At 49.7% G+C, this 19717-nt stretch overlaps 3 protein-coding genes across 6 annotated transcripts; 2 read left to right on the top strand and 1 right to left on the bottom strand.

The window, feature by feature from the left end:
* Nucleotides 1-17: 17 nt before the first annotated feature.
* On the top strand, nucleotides 18-6055 carry APBB3 (amyloid beta precursor protein binding family B member 3). Of its 4 annotated transcripts, none has more exons than XM_045490799.1 (13): nucleotides 56-385; nucleotides 633-796; nucleotides 880-956; nucleotides 1519-1579; nucleotides 1822-1974; nucleotides 2097-2224; nucleotides 2477-2482; nucleotides 2657-2771; nucleotides 2912-2993; nucleotides 3236-3319; nucleotides 3587-3702; nucleotides 3832-4023; nucleotides 5498-6055. In XM_045490799.1, the coding sequence occupies exons 1-13, from the start codon at nucleotides 337-339 to the stop codon at nucleotides 5732-5734; spliced, it is 1464 nt and encodes a 487-aa protein (XP_045346755.1). In that variant the 5' UTR covers nucleotides 56-336; the 3' UTR covers nucleotides 5735-6055. The 4 variants fall into 4 exon arrangements, with proteins under 4 accessions (XP_045346737.1, XP_045346746.1, XP_045346755.1 ...); XM_045490770.1 differs by having other exon boundaries at nucleotides 199-385; nucleotides 3817-4023; XM_045490781.1 differs by lacking the exon at nucleotides 2477-2482 and having other exon boundaries at nucleotides 18-385; nucleotides 3817-4023.
* Nucleotides 6056-6759: 704 nt separating this feature from the next.
* On the top strand, nucleotides 6760-12899 carry SRA1 (steroid receptor RNA activator 1). Its single transcript, XM_045490867.1, has 5 exons — nucleotides 6760-6893; nucleotides 7021-7146; nucleotides 11302-11507; nucleotides 12210-12318; nucleotides 12475-12899. Exons 1-5 carry the CDS (start codon nucleotides 6869-6871, stop codon nucleotides 12672-12674), a joined length of 666 nt encoding a protein of 221 aa, XP_045346823.1. The 5' UTR covers nucleotides 6760-6868; the 3' UTR covers nucleotides 12675-12899.
* An 869-nt stretch (nucleotides 12900-13768) lies between these two features.
* Nucleotides 13769-16961, bottom strand: EIF4EBP3 (eukaryotic translation initiation factor 4E binding protein 3). Its single transcript, XM_045490854.1, has 3 exons — nucleotides 15501-16961; nucleotides 14272-14445; nucleotides 13769-14123 (listed from the first exon to the last, which is right to left on the bottom strand). Exons 1-3 carry the CDS (start codon nucleotides 15601-15603, stop codon nucleotides 14095-14097), a joined length of 306 nt encoding a protein of 101 aa, XP_045346810.1. The 5' UTR covers nucleotides 15604-16961; the 3' UTR covers nucleotides 13769-14094.
* Between the last annotated feature and the right edge of the window lie 2756 nt (nucleotides 16962-19717).

Below are 19717 nucleotides of genomic sequence, written 5' to 3'. Positions count from 1 at the left end.
TCGTGTAACAAGTCGTCCATCCCTCGATGAGCTCATAGTTGCGCGGTGATGTCACTGGGGGCGTTGGCGTCGTGTGCCTTCCCCGGCTCCACGCGAGGGAACGCACACTCGGGGATCCAGACGTCTGTTTACACGCGCCACCCCTCGGCGGGCGGCGCTGCTCAGGCCCGTCCTTTCCCGCCCCTGGGACCCGGCTCCAACCCCACCCCGTATCTGTGCGGCGCCTGTTGGCCTGGTCAGCGCAGGGAGGCTGGGCTTGCGCGCGCCGCAGCTTCGGAGGTCGAGCTGGGCTGAGATTGCCGGCCGGCAGAGGCCGGCGGGGACGCGGTCGGGGCTATGCTGGGCAAGGATTACATGCTGGCCATCATTCTGGTCAACTGTGATGGTGTGCACGGGGTCCCGATGGGAGGATCGGGAGCTGAGGGGTAACGAGGGAGTTAACGGGGTATGTTTCGGGGTGAGGACCACGGGACAAATGAATCCTGGATTTTTGTGCTGCAAAGGACCTCCTGTACCTCCAGTCTAAGGATTGCCACCTTTGAGATGGAAGGAGGGTTCTGACCGTGTTATTCTGAATCCACTAATATGCCTTTCCAATCCCGTGTTTCCTCTCCCCGTTTGGTGTCTTGTAGATGACTTGTGGGGGGACCAGAGTCTTGAGGGAGAGCCAGGCCTACCCCCTGGCTGGAGGAAGATACGCGATGCTGCAGGTACTTACTATTGGCACGTACCCAGTGGCAGCACCCAGTGGCAGCGCCCAACCTGGGAGACAGGAGATGCAGAGGACCTAGGCACGGTAGGTGGAGAGTGTTGGAGGGGGTCTGAACCCATGTGCGGATCTAAGTCTGCTGCTATACCGACCTAGCCCCCTCTCTACAGAGGACGGAAGGGATTTGGGGACTTCGGCCCCCCAAGGGGAGATCCTTCTCCAGCCTGGAGAGCTCACTGGACCGGAGGTAACAGGGATAGGCCAGGCAGAATGAAAGGCTTGGGGTTTCATGGCACTCAGAGATGCAACTGGACCCACATTCTGCATTCAAGCCCAGGTTCTTGGCTCTTTCCCATTTCTTGAGTCTCAATAGTTTGAATTTTGTCCCTAGTTCTGTGCTCTGTATTTTGCTACATGTTTTTCCCTATTCTGGGTACTGACAAATCATGTTCTACATCTTGGCCCTTTCCGGAGGGGGGAGGGTTCCTGACCTGTGTTCTAGAGACTCTTGTCTCAATTTGGGGTTCTGGTCCACATTTTGTATCCTGTTCCTTATTTGTAACTTTTGTTCTATGTCCAGTATCCTGAATTTTTGCTCAGATTTTAAGCCAGACTCTATGTTACATTTAATTAATATGTACTGGGCCCTCTCCCACTCTGGTTTTATACCTCAAGTATAAAACACACTGTGTTCTGCACACTGTGTTCTGGGTCTTATCCCACATCTCATGCCCATCAAGTAGTTGGAGCCTCACCACTGTCCCTTCTGTAGGAGGTGTGGTCCCCTTATGAGCTCTGTTCTGTTCCAGGAACTCTTTGTCCTGGTACAGTGAGGAATCCTACATCCAGAGCATGGAGCCAGGAGCTAAGGTAGTGTCTTGGGCCTGAGAGCCAGACCAGGGAATGGTGGTGGCGGTGGTGGATTGTTCCCAGGGAAAGGTCAGGAGTGGTATTGGGCTGAGAAGAGGTGATCAAAGGTGAAGGGAGCAGGTACCAGAAGGTTTATATGTGTGGAACCTGTGATACCTCCCATCCTATTTCACCTTCTATTCCAATTCCACGTCTGCCTCTACTCACTAAGGATCTTCCTGTCCTTTCCCCCAACCCATCAGTGCTTTGCAGTCCGCTCCCTGGGTTGGGTAGAAGTACCCGAAGAGGATCTGGTACCAGGGAAGAGCAGTATTGCAGTCAATAACTGCATCCAGCAACTGGCCCAGACTCACAGCCGTAGCCGCAGCCAGCCCCCAGATGGTGCCTGGGGTGAGGTGAGCTGGCTGGCCCTTCAAGGGATTCAGCCCAGGGCCCAGCAGAGGTAGTTGTCGCCAAATTGCCTGTTCTCCATGGCAACCACCTTCATCTGAGCTCCAGACTGACCTTTCTTTGGCAGGGCCAGAACATGCTGATGATCCTGAAGAAGGATGCCATGAGCCTGGTGAATCCTCTGGACCATAGTCTGATACACTGCCAGCCTCTGGTGCACATCCGTGTGTGGGGTGTGGGCAGCTCCAAGGGCCGGTGAGGACCCCTACATCCCCCCAAGTGAGAGTTGCTCCTCCCTCCCTCCTGCAGGCTGTGATCCCCACTGATGCTGATCCTCTGTACTTGAACCCCTGGACACAGATCCTCTGACATGGACCCAAGCTCTGCCTCCCCTGCCTGGTCCAGCCCTGGTTGGGGAGGGTGGGCCCAGCTCAGCAGGGACGGATAGGGGAGAGCCTGAGAGACTGGGCTGATTCTCTCCTGTGCTCCCACATGCTTCCGGAACAGTGACAGGTGAGCGACAACCTGGTGCTTTGAGCCCCAACCCTGATCTCCCTGTTCCCTCCCCACCATATCCCTTGCCTGACTTTCCAGTCTGCTGCTTGCACTACAGGCCCCTGTGCCTACCCAGCCTCTACCCTACCCTGGTCACTGCCCCTGCCCCAGCCCCATCTCTGCCCCTGCCAGGGACTTCGCTTTTGTGGCTGGTGACAAAGACAGTTGTATGCTCAAGTGCCATGTGTTTCGCTGTGACGTCCCTGCCAAGGCCATTGCCAGTGCCCTGCATGGGCTCTGTGCCCAGGTAAGGGCCAAGAGTGGGGCAGGAAATGTGGGTAAGGAGCTGGGTCTGAAACTTCCAAGGTGGTCGGGTCAGGGAGGTATTGGCTCCCTTACTTCAGTTCCCCTTTCGCTGTATCTCATGCTAGTTGCATTGTGTTTCAGATCTTGTCAGAGCGAGTAGGTGTCAGTGAGGATTCTCCTTGCTCCCTAGACCCCATCTCCCCTGAGGACCTGCCACGGCAAGGTATGGGGAGGGAGGTGCTGCACTGCAGCAACAGGCTACTTTGGTGAAAGTTGGCGTTGTTTAGTCCTGGTTGTTTAGTACTTCTTGGATATGTGGGACTTCTGATGTGTGCAGGCATCCTAAGCTCTGAATTGGAAGAGCAAGCTTTATGGTTTTCCTTCTACTAGCTCCAGTTCTCTGAAGGGCGGAGAAAGGGGTCATTGAGAGAATGCCCAGGCTCACTTGCTATGTGTATGTTTCAGTGGAGCTGCTGGATGCGGTGAGCCAGGCTGCTCAGAAGTATGAGGCACTGTACATGGGGACCCTGCCAGTCACCAAAGCCATGGGTGAGGACTGAGCTGGCTGAGGGGGTAGGCTGTTTGAGGTGAGGGAGAGGGGGTAGGGAAGGATCTACCACCATTTCTCAGAGTACACCCATGGCCCCTGTCTGGCCTAGAATGTGCCACCCTTCCCAACTCAGGATTCTAAGCCCAGCCCCAGCTATTCTAATGCCATCTCTCTGAATCCCAAGTCAATGAGATGGAGTAGACTCTCCCTGCAGATCCCTTCTTTCTTTATGTCTGGGAGACACCATGGTGGGCATGTCCCCCCAGGCATGGACGTGCTCAATGAGGCCATTGGTACTCTCACCAACCGGGGGGACCAGGATGCCTGGGTCCCTGCCATCCTCAGCGTGTCTGACTCTCTCATGACTGCACATCCCATTCAGGTACCAGAAGAAGGTGAAGTTGGGGGCTGTGGAGGGGTGAGAGGGATGCTGAGGGGTAATTGCTGTTGGGAAAGGTCAGTGAGTCCAGCCAGTGCCTGGTCCTCTACTGACTAGGCCTGGTGTGGGCAGGCAGAAGCTGGTGCAGAGGAGGAACCACTATGGCAGTGCCCTGTGCGCCTTGTGACCTTTATTGGTGTTGGCCGTGACCCACACACCTTTGGCCTCATCGCTGACCTGGGCCATCAGAGCTTTCAGTGTGCAGCCTTCTGGTGCCAGCCCCATGCAGGGGGGCTTTCCGAAGCTGTGCAGGCTGCTTGCATGGTGAGTCAGGGGCAGAAACGGGTGAGTGGGTTTGCCCTGCAGCTACTGTACTGGTGATGGGCTCAGGACTGGCAGTTTCTCCAGAAATCACAAACCAGTGATCCCAGGGCTGACCATGGTAAACTACCCTTTTATTTTGCCCGCAGGCTGTCTTTAATAAGTTTAAATTAGTTGCCAATAGTTAGAGCCAGGACATTTCATGTAATAATTGTTCTGGTACTGGGTCCACACATATAAATTTCAACATTCAGCTCTAATCATGTAGGGGCTGATCCTGGTAGGGTGGGCACTGTTTTTCCTGTTTGTCTCAGTTAGGTTATTTCCTGGCATCTGTGGGCATTCAAGTGTGGGATGCCTGCACTTTATGAGTTCAGCTCACTCTTTCTTCAATAAATACAAGTGCCTACAGGGTACCAGGAAGCATACTTTGACTTTGACTGATAGAGATGAAACAGCCTTTGCCCTCACAGAACACTTAGGTTAGACCAGAGACAGACCAGAAGGGGGTTGTATGCCACAGGATGTTGGGGCTGGCTGCTAAGGGGCTCAGGAAGGCTACCTGAAAGAGGTGATAGAAAGCTGACAGTTGAAGGTCTTAGGAGGAAGTTAGGCAAAGGGGAGTGGGACAGGTGTGCCAGATACAAGGAACCCCAGCTGTGAAGATGAGAGCAGTAGTTGTGGGTGAGGATATTTCAAAGAATCTAGTATATCTGGAGTGCAAAGGGCAGAGGAGGAAAGTGAGAGATGGGGGCAGGAAGAACAGTAGACACCATGTCATGGAAGAACTTAGAGAATGTGGTGATGAGTTTATTTTGTCTCCAGTCACTTTGAGCCATCGAAGGGTTTTAAGCAATGAATTCACGTTTGTGGATTAAGACACCACCTAAGGTACATATTGGATAAAAGATTCAGAAGACATGAGAAGAAATAGGACCATTTAGCACCCCCATTGAGTTCAAATGAAAGAAGACTGGGGCAGTTGGTGGGAATGAAGTTTGGGTTGTAGACCTTCTCCTTGACTAGGGAATCCACTTTGCCAGGAGGCAGTCTGCTCCCGTGAAAGCTGGAGAGGAGTCAGCATAATGGTAGGTATGGTTAAGAGCACAGGCTGGTCAGTCAGAAATAGGGATATGAATCCGAATTCTATCATTATTTTTGCCTAGCTGACGTTGGCATTCTCTTTGAACTTAAATTTTCTCATTTGCAAAATAGTAATAACACCTGATCAACAACTTTGGATTAAGTTAGAGTATAAAAATATTTAGCATAGTGTCCAGCCTTCCTTAAATGCTCTGTAAATGTGAAGTTTTGTGTCTGTTACTGAACTACCTGGGAATGCTGTAAGGGCTCAAGATGGGGCCGACTACCAGCCTCATACTGGACTGAAGCCTTGGCCAGTTCCCTGTTCTGCAGAGGCTTTCAGGGAGTCCAGGGGCAGAAAGGAGCTGGATCTTCACATTCCCCTTTTCCCTAGGTTCAGTACCAGAAGTGTCTTGTGGCCTCTGCAGCTCGAGGCAAGGCCTGGGGTGCCCAGGCCCGGGCCCGCCTGCGGCTCAAGCGGACCAGCTCCGTGGACTCCCCAGGAGGTCCCCTGCCCCTCCCCCTGCTCAAAGGAGGGGTTGGGGGTGCAGGGGCAGCCCCTCGAAAACGGGGTGTCTTCTCTTTTCTTGATGCCTTCCGTCTGAAACCCTCTCTGCTCCATATGCCCTAAGTGAATCCAGGAGGACTGGGTAAGGAGGCCCTGGGTCCATGCCCAGCTCTATACCCCTTAATTTTCCAGGGGCCTGTAGCCTCTCTTTCCTTGAAACCTTGTCTGCCTGCCCTCTGGCTCTTGCCCACCCTCTGTTTATTGCCCAATTTATTGAATATTTATAGGGATGATTGAGAGGCCCTGCACCACAACCTAGGCCCCTGGCTGTCCTTTCCTTGGGTCCCTGTGTTCCTTGCCCCTGTCCAGCCCTGGACAGTTGGCTCTACCTCAGCAACACTTTATAGCAAAATCAATACAAATAAAAATCCCTCAGTGACCTCACTGGGTGTGAGTATATTGGGCCTGGGACAGGGTTGGGGGTTAACCCGTATGAGGTGAGTGTCTGTGTCTGTGCTTGGTGTTGGTGGTTGCCTGTAATCACATGAGGGCATGGGTGTGACGGAAATCTGATTTCATTCATTCAACAAATGTATTTTCTAAGGTATTCTGTGTGCTAGGCACTAAGTGAGTCAGTGGGATATAATAAAATACGGGTTCCACCTTCTGAGGCTCAGAAAAGGAGACGAACAAGAGTTAAGTAAGATAGAAGATAATATGTGGTACAACTAGGAAATCTCAGGGTTGTGGGAGCACCGCTGGGTTACTTAATCTGGCATTACTAGGCTTCCTGAAGAGTTGACCTCTGTGTCCTGAAGGAAAACGAATACCTTTACCGAGCCTACAAAGTAGAAATGTGCAGGGCAGTGGACAGAAGTGAGGTGCTAGAATGCCACCTAGCTAGATCACACAGGGACATTTGTGGGGCAGGAGCTTCTGGTGGTTTAAATTTGCTCCTGAGAGCAACTGTGACACAGAGATTGAACCTATGGGGGAATAGGGCTCCTAGAGACGCCTCTCGGAAAACAGCCCCCTTTGGTGCCTTGCGATCAGGGCCCCGATGCCTTATTAGCTGGAGATTGCGAGTTCCTTAGGGAGCTGGCGCAGTGTTCCCACACGGGCTACCGGCATTTCTGAACTACAGTTCAACCTGGAGGGCTCCTGGCAACCCGCTGGCCCGGGGGACGCCCCAGTCCGGCCCGGTGTGCGGCCGCCCCGGAAGTGACGCGCTGCGCTGCTGACCTTACGGAAGTGGAGATGGCGGAGCTGTACGTGAAGCCGGGTGAGCGCGGCCGGCGGGCTAGGGGCGCTGGGTTGTCCCCCCTGCCCAGGCCTGGGTCAGCTACTGCACGGGGGGCGGGCCCTCTATCTCCCCCGGGCCCGCGTCATACGTCCCCTCATCTCCGCAGGCAACAAGGAGCGCGGCTGGAACGACCCGCCGCAGTTCTCCTACGGGCTGCAGACCCTGGCTGGTGGTCTCAAGCGCACGCCGCTCACCAAGAGGGTCGCCGCCTCCCAGGATGGTTCCCCCAGAGGTGCGTGGGGGCCCTTTGCGCGCAGACCAGCTGAGAATGGGCGGAACCAGGGATAAGCTTGGCCCGAGGGCCCATTTTGCTCTTCTGAGGTCTCCCTGAGAGCTTGAGCTCGGTGATGAGGCACAGGGCAGGCCCTTTTCCGAGTCCGTTCTTTACTGCCTAGGTCAATAAATAGTAAGTTTCAAAAAAAAAAAAATCTCTTTGCTTTCACCCTAGGGGGATCTCATCCGGACCTACAGCTTTTAATGTAGTTTTTATGGTTTTCAAATTTCCAACCTGTAGCTCTTCATGGAATACCATAGTGGTATAACCATTTGTCTCGTTCTGCATCGTCACTTGGTTATATAAGCATCCAGACTTAACGTGTTATTCGTTCATTTAATCAGTGTTATCTACTGAGCATCTCTGAGCCAAGCACTGCCTGAGTGCGAACAAGACAAAAAAAGGTTTCAGTTTTCATGGAGGCTATGCTTTGGCTTTGGAGATAGATTTCACACACTGGAAACAGCTAGTGCAAAGGCTTTGAGAACAAGTTTGGCAAATTCAGAGACTGAAGGAATACCTAGTGGGTAGAGCACAATGGGCTAGACAAATTAAAATCTGAGAAGTAATTAAAATCTGAGTAGACACCAGACAGTGGGTTTTGTAAACCAGGAAAAGGAGTTTGTATTTTAATCTGTGTAAAGGTGGAAGCCGTTGAAAAGTTTAAATCAGAGGAGGGCCGCCTTTACTTCTGAGCATTTCCCATGCCAACAGGTGGGGCTATGGCCTTGAGATGTAGCTCTTTCAGTACCCCTATGTTATTCACACTCATAGCACTGCAGAGGAAGGACACAAACCAGGGTTTCTTCAACCTTGGCACGACTGACATTTTGGGTCAGATAATTCTTTGTGGTGAGGGACCACCCTGTACTTTCTAGGATGTTTTGTAGCATCCCTGGTTTCTACCCATTAGATGCCAGTAGCACTCACCCTGTGGTGACAGCCAAAAATGCCTCCAGACACTTGCCCTGAGGACAAAATCTCCCCAGGTTAAGAAACACTGACTGATGTACATCTTAAAAAAAAAAAAAAAAAAAAAAAAGAAAGAAAGAAAAAAGAAAAAGACCACTGTGTCTGCTGTGTGGAAAACTGGTTTTAGGGAAGAAGTGGAAAGACAAGTGGCTATTATGGAAACATGGGCAAGATTTAATTTGGACAAAAGTGGGAGTATAGAGATGGTAGGAATCGGATGGATATGGCATATGTTACTGAGGAAATCAGTAACATATAGGATATATGGATATAGGTGAGAGAAAGAGGAATCAATATAACTTAAGTTTTTTGCTTGAGGAACTGGCTGGTATTGTTCATAGATATGGGAAGGTGTAGGGTGGGGGGAATAGGGATTTTGGGGGAAGAGGGAGAGAAAGCTTTGTCTTAGTCATGTTAAATTTGGGCTGCTACTGTGAGGAGAGGTCTAGGCCAGAATTACAGAAATGAAACACAATCATATGGATGGTGTTTGATTTCATGGGCTTGAATAAGGTCACTTAAAAAGAATGTGTGGATAGAGGCCTAAAGAGGATCCAACACAGCCCCAAAGCTCTCTAGCATTTCAGGGTTGAGTAGAGAAGAAATTACTAAAGGGGCTTGAAAAATAGCCAGAGAAAAGAAGTAGGAAGACAACTGAAATTTAATCTGGGAGATAGAGTAAAATTTTGACTCAACCATGATGGATGACGATGAGAGGTCAGGTAGGATAGAGAAAAGGGACCACAGGATTTGTCAAACTAGATTGGACACTGGTGACCTGACAGAAGCAGTCTTTGAAACGATGAAAGTAGAGGGGCGCCTGGGTGGCGCAGTCAGTTAAGCGTCCGATTTCAGCTCAGGTCACGATCTCGCGGTCCGTGAGTTCGAGCCCCGCGTCGGGCTCTGGGCTGATGGCTCAGAGCCTGGAGCCTGTTTCCGATTCTGTGTCTCCCTCTCTCTCTGCCCCTCCCCCGTTCATGCTCTGTCTCTCTCTGTCTCAAAAATAAAAATAAAAAAAAAAAACGTTAAAAAAAAAAAAAAAAGAAAGTAGAAACCCAGCTGGAACAGGCTGAGGAGGGAATGTGGGAAAAAAAGCAGACAGAACAACTATAGACTAGAGCTCATTCAAGAAATTCTGCTGTGAGGCAGAGAGAAGTGAGACTGTGTCCAAGGACAGAATGAGAGATAAGGGAGGATTGTTGTTTCTAAGATGGTGAACACTAGAGCATGTCTGAATGCCAATGGGCTGATTCTGTAGTGGGAGAAGTGGTGGTGCAGGAAAACAGAATAACTGCAGGAGGGAAGCCTAGAGAAGGCACGATGCCGGCATCAATACAGCTGGAAAGATGGCCTCTGAGAGGAGCAGGAAACCTTCAAACGTTCATCTTGCAGAGGAGGAAGGAAAGTGGCCACAGGTACAGGTTAGGAGAACTGGTGGTGAGAAGATGAGAGAGTTGCTGTTTAACGACCTCTCTTTTCTCAGGGAAGTATGAGGCAGTGTTGGAAGTAGACTGCAGGGAAAGGAAAGGGGGAGAAGGTAGACAAATTGAGAGGGAAAATGTGAAAATGGTTGTGGTGAAGAATGGAAAAACAAGGCAAAGGATAGGAATTCCAGTGTTGGGTACCTTTTGAAATCTGTACCCATGGATTTCAAGTGTAACTCTCAAAAGCTCGGTTCTGTTTTTCCTTCCAGCAAGTGCAGGCAAGTTGGCTTTACCAGGAAAGTGGGACAATGGGAGGGGATAAGTGAGGGGAGAGTGTTTATAAGGGAGTGATTTTAATGTACCAAGAAATCTAATTGATGGGGCTGGAGGATAGGAGAGGTGGTCAGATTTTGGAGATGGCAGTGTTGTGAACAAGACAGAGAGGTGTGAGACGCTAAGGAAGGGGTGGGGAAAATTATCATTGGGGGTGAGGAGCTCAAGAAACCAAGAGGTCAAATATTAGATGAGTTAATCATCCACATAGATGTTGATGCCCAGAATTGATTTTTCTCTTCTAATTTTCTTTTTCCACAGTGCTTTCCACCATCCAATTACTTTTCCACAGTGCTTTCCACCATCCAATGACCAAGAGTCATCCTTGACGCCTCTCCCTCTCACTCCCAATCCATAAAGTCCTGTGGCTGCCTCCTAAATTAATCTAAAGCCACTTCATTTCCCCTCGTCTGCTCTTTCCCTCTGGTTCATGGCAGCCTTCTCTTCACTGGTCTACTCCATTAACCTCTCAACCATTGTACATGCCTCCATTCTTGACCTATTCTCATCCATCTTTCTTGGACCATACAGAGTGATTGTCTTAAGAAACAAGACTAGTCACATCACCCCCTGTGATTTATAAACCTGCGGTGGCTTCCCATTACCATTAGCCCTCAAGACAAAACTCCTCCAAAGCCCTGTAGGGTCTGGACCCTTGCTTGCTTTTCCAGAGATTGCACATACTACTTTCTTCAGTGTTACTAATTTCCAGCCATCTAGGGCTGGTTTGTGTAACTTGAACAAATCAGGACTTTTCCTGCCTGTTAGACACTGCCCTTATCTCTGCCTGGTTCACTGTTCCTTCAACTCTTCCTGGATGCATGTACCTCATCCGTTAGTTCTTAACTTTGTGAGGACTTTGTTACACAGAAATCTAGCACCTGCACCTATATTATGTACATTGCAACCCTGTAAAGTAACTGCTACTACCAGGATATCCCCATTTTACAGAAGAGGAATACAAGCTTAGGGGTTAAAGGTAACTGGCTAAATGCCACATAGTGGATGAGCAAGGACAAACTTAGAAGGCACCTCACAAGGCCTTCCTTGAACACTCAGTCTAAGTAGTTCCCTCTACTATTCTTCTTTTATTACATCATGTTTTCTTTGTAGCATGCAGATTGGGAATTTGTGTGTGTGTGTGTGTGTGCATGCGTGTGCTTTCCTTTCTCTAGAATTTCTGCTCTGAGGTTAGGGACCTAATCTGTCTGGTTTAGTACTCTGTCTCTCGTGCTTTGCACATTGTCTCATGGTAGACTTCATAAATACACATTTTTGAATGAATGAGTTGTCCCAGAGAGTAGCCTTCTAGAAGAGATGAAGTTATCGTTGAGCTTCTTACCTGTTTTAGCCATGTTTGCTTGATTCCACTTTCCCTTTTCAGTCCCCACCTCACAGACTTCTACGGGGCTCCCCCCAATGGGGCCTACACCTCCTGTGAGTAAGGCTCCCAGGCCCCCACCTGTGGGGAGTTGTCCTGCCTCCAGTGTGGAGCCAGCAAATTGCTCAGTCACCGAATCTGAAACTCTACTGGAAGACGTGCTCAAACCTTTGGAAAAGGCATTGGAGGATTGCCGCGGTCACACAAAGGTAATAAGCCTTGACACACTAGTGGGTGATAGAAGGACTGCCATCGACAGCCAGATGCAGTGTGGCTCCCAAGGGTAGACCCTCTAATCCTATCAGCATTGGCTTTTACCCAGTTCTGAGTTATGGACTCCCTTCAGAATCTGCTAAGGACTTACCAGAAAAATGAACAGAGAATTTCAGGTGGGTTCACAGGATTTCCAAAGAACAGTTAGTAGAAGAGGCTGATAGGAACAAGAATTAAATTCATCTCCCATTAGTGATGATAACTTGATTTTCCTACCTCTAGGCCATTCAGAGGAGACCCTGCTGATTCTGTGCTCAGGGAGGGAGAGGGAAACCCTCTTTTTGGATCTATGGTATTTTCTTTGTTCTCTGGAGGCAAGGGATCTGAGGAGTCTAAAAGGAAAGTAACATAGTAAGTTTTACTTCTTTGGTGCTTAGTTTTCTTATTTGTAAAGTTGTACTACAGAATGAGTTTCTGAGGATCTGAGAAACTCCGGAAATTTAAAAATTCTAGCCATACATGCATTTTTCTTGGGAGGAGATCCCTAAGTTTTATGAGAATCTCAATGGGGCTTCTAACCAGATTAAGTGTGAAGTTCCCCGGGGCCTGAGAAAGCAGGTGCTTCCTATCTGGTGTTGCCTTTCCCCTGCCCCTGTTGGGCTGGCAGCACTGACTTGGAGGGGGCTTCTGTCTCTCAGAAGCAGGTATGTGATGACATCAGCCGACGCCTGGCTCTACTGCAGGAACAATGGGCTGGAGGGAAGCTGTCAGTACCTGTGAAGAAGAGGATGGCTCTGCTGGTGCAAGGTACGGGTAGGTCACTTGGTATGGCCTAGAGAACCCCCAATTTGTTGTGGATGGCTGAGCTGGAATAGATGCTGAGGTTCTGACTAGTTGGGAGGAGAGGAGTGGGAGCTAGTTCTTTTGCCTCAAGCTGCTTGTTTAGCCCTTTTCTTTCCTCAGAGCTTTCAGGTCACCAGTGGGAAGCAGCAGATGACATCCACCGCTCACTCATGGTTGACCATGTGACTGAGGTCAGTCAGTGGATGGTGGGAGTTAAAAGATTAATTGCGGAAAAGAGGAATCTGTCTTCAGAAGAAGAGGCCAATGAAGAAAAATCTACAGACACAGCTGAGGAGAACCAGATGGTACCAGGTGTCTAAGAGGTTCCATAATCTTATGGGATCCCTAGACTCACATCATTTCCTATGCCTTGGCAGAGAGGCCTGCTCTCTCTTGGCTCCCTCTTAACCACTTGGGAGACTGCCCCCTTGGGATCCTTGGCCTGATGCACCCACCTCTGGGGGAAGAGGTGCCACCTGGGCCACAGGGAAGTCACTTGTTACCCATAACATACATTTCAATAAAAACATCTCCATAGTGGGCCAGGGTAGGAGAGATGAGCCCTTTTTGTGCCAAACTGGTCCCCTATGGTGTCCTTGACTGCCCTGCTCCTTGTATACGCTGCGGACCTCTGTTCTTCCTTCTTTCATCATGAATGGCCCTGCTAGGCATGATCACTTGCTGCCTGCCATTTCCCCCCAAAATAGACTGAAACACACATTCCTTGCTGGGCTGAGTATCCCTTTTTGGATGACTGCATTTCAGTATGAGAACAGAGGCTCCATAGCAGGGGAGATTTTTCCCTCAAGGAAAGGAGACTGCCTTATTTATACTCTGTCACCCTTGAGGTAGACAGTGCTACAGAGATTAGAACGTAGCTGCATACAATGAAGGAGAAAAAGAGCAGATTGCTGAGGTAGGGGATCATGGACTGTGACTTTTGGGACCTCAATTTGGGCTTGAAAGTATCTTCTAACCCTTTGAGGACAATAGAGCCATGTGAAGGGGCTACAGAGGTTCAAATCATGCTGAGAAGGGAAGATAGAGGTTTTCAGTGTTGTAACAGGGGGCTGATCTTCAGAGGCGGGAGGCAGAAAAGGCATGGGGAGTGACTGGAGAAGGTGAAACCCTGGGGTAGTGCCTCTTTTTTCCCCGCTTTGGAATAGATAGGGAGAGACTGCTGGAGAGGCCCAATTACAGGAAGGCTGCTTCCTGGAAAGGCTGGAACAGCCCTTGGCTGGGGTCAGGCAATTGCTGTTGGGCGGCTCCTGTAGCCTGCCTCCATTGCCTGCGTCAGGCTCTGGAAGTGGGCCCAGTGACAGCTGGGAAGGGGCTGCTGGTACTAACCAGGTCTGCTGGGGCGCTCAGCTGTGTGGCTGACATGGCAAGGTCAGTGATGAGGAGAACACTGGAGTCAAGGCATTTCTTTGAATGTTTACTAAGCAGTCAGACAGTGACATACTCCATCCCTCAGTCCCAGCCTCAGTCCCTGATGACGGAGGGCTGGGAGCTGGGAGGAGTACCTACAGACCAAAGGGAAAGTAGAGCTAAGGGCTTGGCAAGTTGCCCACTCCTATCCCTGGTCTAGCTGCTTCAGAATTAAGGGAGGCCTGAAATCAACAAGTCACTCCCTTCCAAATTAGATGAGGCCAACTGACGTTTGGAATACCCCAGGAAGAGGTGATGGCAGCAGCGGCATGAGGGATTCCTCTAACTCCACACGGGATCGTCTGCACTGGATCAGATGTCCATTTCAAATTGTGCGTCATCTGGAGAAAGAGAAGGCAGTCAGAATGGCTGCTGGGCTACAAGCTCAGCATCAGTCCAGAAGCCCCTCTCAGCATTAACCTCCCACTCTACTTCACAGGGGTGTCTGGACTCCAGGCATTTCGCAATTTTAGGCCCTGCTTTCCTTACCGGGTATCTCTTCCTCTGTCTCCTTCTGCTCCTTCAGCTCCTCCAGCTTGGAGGGTGGGGCTGTTGGAGGAGTTGTGACCCCGGGAATCTGAGGGAGGCAGCAGGGGGGTGTCCGGGCAATGGGTGAGTTCTTGCACTCCAGCAGGAACTTTCGGTCGTAGATGATCCTGGTGCCTGTTGAGGGGTAGGGACTAGATAAGAGGCCAGAGCTTGGGTATGGAGCTATCTGGGGTGCCACACACAAGCCTTTTAGGAAACTGGGAGTCAAATTACCCCATGTATTAAAGGGCTAGTACTCTGCAGCCCAGCCAGGATCTTAGCTGACTAGCCTTCACAGCACTTTAAGACTTCCAGGTCTAACCAAGATGTGGTTAAGTGCCATAAGGCAAGTGGGATGCCCAGGGGCTTTTGGTTTAGGATAGATTCAGGTCACAGTTCTAAGAGGAGCACAAAACCTGGGAGACTTCAGGTGGTTCAGGCTGTTCCTGTCTGGCTCTGCTGGCTCTGGAAATTCTGGGCTTCGGTGGGGGTGGGGGCCTTATCCCTTCACGCAGTTGGATCAGGAAGCCAAATAATGTAAAAAGGCACTTCACCCCTGCTACCACCTGGGTTCTGATACGTGCAGGGAAAGGCTGTGTTCCTCTGGACAGCTGCTGTCCCCATGAGACACAGGGACATACTGTTCTTATCCTGACCCCTCCCAAGTCCTATCAGGCCCTGTCCCAGCCTAGAGGAACTTGGCCCCAATTCTGTCCTCAAAGGGCCTTACCCTGTTCTTGCCCCTCCCTCCCCTCAGCCTCCACGTGGCAGGAAACCCGGGGTCAGGAGCCCAGCAGCTCAAGATCCCAGGCAGCCAGCCCGAAGATCCTTGCCCCAACTGCCTGAGCCCAGTTGAGTCCGGCTGTAGCTGCTTTGCAAGACCTGGTGCTTCCTGCTGAGGCCACGCTCAGCTGGGGCTTCGGCTCCTACTCCCCGGTGGCAAAGTTGGGAGGGGCGGGTGAGCAAGGCACAGAGTCACCCGGAAGCTAGGCTCAAGGCCATGTTGCATCACTTTGAGGTTTCAGGGTACTGGGCTTCAGTTTCAAACATCTCTCAGCCCCTGCGGAAGCTACAACCTGCAGAGGGGCCTGCGAATGGAGTCCAAGACCTGCACCTCCGGCCCTCCCTCGAGTCGCACGCACGCGCTGGCCTGCCCAAAGCCCCCGGACCCCCCAGCCCGGCCCGCTGACCTCCTGGGGTAGTGGCGTATAGCGTGCCCCCAGGCGTGGTGCTGTAGCAGTCGGGCAGCCGGTCCCTGCCCCCGGGAATCGGGCAGCTCGTGGATGTGGACATAGCGAACGGGACAAGCAGGAAGGCAATCGGCTCGTGCAGAGGACGCGGAGTGCAGCTAAGTCTGAAGCGGACTCAGCGGACCACGTGCGGCCTCAGCAACAACACCAGGACGACGTCACGCCCGGGGCGGGCCACCAGCCGTCACTCAATCCGAGGGTCCCGCCCCACCCGGGAGAGCGCAAACCCGAAGCGGAGAAAGCTGGAGAGTCTCAAACCCCAGGCACAAGCCTTCATTTCCTCCCAGCGCATCATTGGCGGGCCTGACGCTGCTGCAGCCATTCAGCTGTTTACTATTTACGGTTTGAGCTGGGCGCCGGGACCAGTGAGGTATGGCACACATTACTGCCATGTGTTAATTCATCCATTCCTCTCAACAGTTTTAGACAGTAAAACACTATTATTAGCCACATTTTACAGGTGAGGAAACTAAAGCCCAGAGTGGTTAAGTCCCTGGTTCCGAGTCCTATCTTGTGGGAGGGGAAGCTGGGTTTCAGACCTAAGCGTATCTGATTCCAGAGCCTGTCACCTTCACAGCTGGTCACTGCCTCCCATCAGTCAACTACGGTATATAGGGTCAAAAGTGGTCCCATGGCCTGGTGCACAGCAAGAAGGGAAAGGTCAGGGAGGGAGAGTGGGCTTTTTGGAAGAAGTGATACCTGGACTGATTAAAGGATAAGTAACTGTCGGGCGACAGGAGAGGCCCGTCTTTCATCTCGCTGCCACAGCTAACCTCAGGAAACTAAAAAAGGGCAGGGGGCTGGTGAGAAGAGCTTTGTCTTTAGCCCTCTGGAAAGGAAGATCAGAGAGGCTGGCCTTAGAAGATTTTTTGATGTAGGCACAGTGATATGAAAGGAGGTGGGAGAGAGGTGGTGGAAGAGTAAGTACTAAGCCTAGTACCTACATATACTAAAAATCTTGATTTGGGGCACCTCAGTTGGTTGAGCGTCTGACTTTTGCTCAGGTCATGATCTCATGGTTAGTGAGTTGCAGCCCCACATTGGGCTCTGTGCTAATAATGTGGAGCCTGCTTTGAATTCTGTCTGCCCCTCCCCTGCTAGCACACACTCTCTCAAAATTAAATAAACACCACAGAAAATCTTGATTTGACCCACTTCTCTTCTGACTTCCTCAAAATCAGCATTACCACCTACCCCATTAAGTATGGACCACAGGACTTCCTGCATATGTCAGTATTAATGTTACTTCAGTTCTGGCTTCATCTGATTTTCCCTTAGCTCTGATTTTTACACTCATTAAAAAAAAGTTGTATTTTAGGGGTGGCTGCTGGCTGGGTGGCACAATCAGTTAAGCATCGGACTTCAGCTCAGGTCATGATGTCAAGGTTCCTGAGTTTGAGCCCCTCGTTGGGCTCTGTGCTAACAGCTTAGAGCCTGGAGCCTGCTTCAGGTTCTGTCTCCCTCTCTCTCTGCCTCTCCCCTGCTTGTGCTCTGTCTCTGTCTCTCTCAAATATAAATAAACATTAAACATTTTTTTTTAAGTTGTATTTTAATAACTCAGTGCTTCTCAAATTTTAATGTGCACCTAAGATTCTGGGTGATGCGGTCCCTTAGGTCTGTAGGTCCTTAGAGTAACACCTCAGGTAGCAAGGATATGTATATTTTATTGTTTCCAAAATGTTTTCGAGTTTCTTACAAAGTGGTGTATGCCTAAAAGAAGTGTCTTGACAGTGCCGGAGGGTAAGGCTTGGGAGCAGATTGTGGGAAGCCGTCTATCAAAACTCAGTTTCTAAGTTGAGTGAGATAAGTCTGGTTGGGGGAGAGAGGGATGGGCTGGAGGACAGTGAGACTGAAGGTGAAGATTCTAGCCTAGTGAAATGGAGTGGGCAGAAGAGCAGTGGCTGTAAGGATGGAGAGAAATGGACAGGAGGGGGGAAGATAAGATGATTGATTAAGGATGGAGTGAGGGTGAGGGAGCTAAGCTAGGATAATTACCAATCTTCTGACTTGAGAGCCTTGGTAGTATAACAGGGAAAACACGAGATGCCTATCTTACATTGGGGAATGCATATTCTGTGTGGAATGCTGAGCTAGAACAGCACAGTAAGGAGCTGGATATATGGGTCTGAAGCTCAGGGGGAGAAATCTGGGCTAGTGATTCACATCTGGGTGGAGTGAAATCCAAGAGTGTGGGATAAGATCACCTGGACAGAAGATACAGCCTACAAAGAGGCCTGAGCGCATCAACAACATTTATTTAAGGGGTAGTAGAGGAAGGGGATTCACCAAAAGAGACTGAGAAAGACCAGTGCAAGGAGGAGACCTAGAAGAGAAGTGCTAAATGTTTTCAAGAAGGATCAGTGTGGAAGTGAGGTCACCCTTCTGTTAATTTCTACTACAAAGCAATAGCAACAGCTAATACTACTGTAATACTACTGCTAGGAGCTTAATTTTGAGATGCTGTGTGCTTTAAGGGCTGGGGAACTAGAGACAGGTTGTTGGCTTGAGAGAGACAGTCAGATATATCATGCATGCAGAGTCTCAACAATGACTTCCCATTAGTATATGGGAGTTTAAAACTAACAAGCAGGGCGACTGGGTGGCTCAGTCAGTTGGGCATCTGACTTCAGCTCAGGTCATGATCTCACAGTTCATGGGTTCGAGCCCTGCGTTGGGCTCTGTGCTGACAGCTCAGAGCCTGGAGCCTGTTTCGGATTCTGTGTCTCCCTCTTTCTCTGCCCCTCCCCTGTTCATGCTCTGTCTCTGTCTCAAGAATAAATAAACATTAAAAAAACAAAAAAACAACAAAAAACCCAAAACAAAACAAAAAAATAAAACTAACAAGCAAAAAAGCCCTGCGCCCAGGCTCCAAGATGTGATTAAGCCTATAAGGGAGTATCAGGTCCCTGCTACCAGACAAAGTACTTTGGACTTATACCAATACCATGAGGATAAAACAGGAGGTAAAACATAATCACAAAATAGGTTGGCAATCTGATGGTAAGACTCATGATCCTGTTTTCCAAATCTGGTCTTGGAGCCCAGCCTTCTGTTCTTTATTGGAAGTGGTCTTAATACATATAAATCTGGGTACTTAAAACCATCTTTCTCTCATTTATTTGCTACAGGAGAAAGTAAAGGTGAAGAATCTGCCCGATGGCAAATGGTGAACAGGATGAACAGAAAACAGTGTTATCAGAGCCCCTCACCCCAGGACAGGGTCCACTGGGAAGACGTCACAACCAGCAACACTTCTTGGTAGAAGAGATCTAGGACTAGTTAGAGAACAACATGTTCAGAAGCTGTTTTCCTACAGGCTTATTTGCCACTTCCTGGGTTTATAGTGTGGTCCAAAGGTCTTAAACAGTGGGACAGAACCAGGTTTACTAACTATTCCTTTTGGTTTGGCTTGAAACTATAATATGACTAGCCTTTCCCCTTCTAGAAGCTTTGAGGATGAGAGGAGGATTTGGCCAGAACGTACAAGAACAGATGAAAATTGTAGTTCTGAGTCCTGAGATTTCTTACCTCTGGTTGGGAGAGGCCACCATTGGCTGTCCAACTCTCTTCTTCGTTCTGGTTAGCTGAGGTGATAGGATTTCCCCTTTGAGAGCAGGGACTGAAGGAAGCAGACTGGCCTATAAAAGGGCAAGTCAGCACACTGTAGCCACAATAGGTTTAAAGGGTCTTAAAACATCAATGATTTTATTGGTGGTCGAATTTTATTACATTAAATACTACTTGCAATAAGTGGGTCCAGAAACCTTGATGATATAGTTTTATTCCTTGAAAGAGCTGTTATTCTCATTCTGATGGGGTTTGATCTATGCCTCAGCAGGACATTTCTTAATGATTTGAAGTCTCACTATCAATGTGCAAGGTTTTCTTCTGCCTCTGTTAAAATCTCAAAATCAGTACTGTTCCCCACAATAGCAGGCTTCTGATTCCATGTGAGAACCAGTGGTAGTGGCTCTCAAACCTCAGTAATGTAAACATTCTATTCGTTTCCAGTATTCCCATACCATATATCCATTTCACAAGAAAAAGAAGTGTTAGCACTGAGAGACACTTTTGAGTTCATTTACGTTCAATTTTATTTTTAGATGAGGAAAGTGAAGCCCAGAAATGAAAAAGGACTTGCCTAAGGTCATAGAGCT

Source organism: Leopardus geoffroyi, chromosome A1 (genome assembly GCF_018350155.1).
Source record: "Leopardus geoffroyi isolate Oge1 chromosome A1, O.geoffroyi_Oge1_pat1.0, whole genome shotgun sequence".
Classification (NCBI taxonomy): domain Eukaryota; kingdom Metazoa; phylum Chordata; class Mammalia; order Carnivora; family Felidae; genus Leopardus; species Leopardus geoffroyi.
This window is presented reverse-complemented; position numbering and strand designations above follow the sequence as displayed.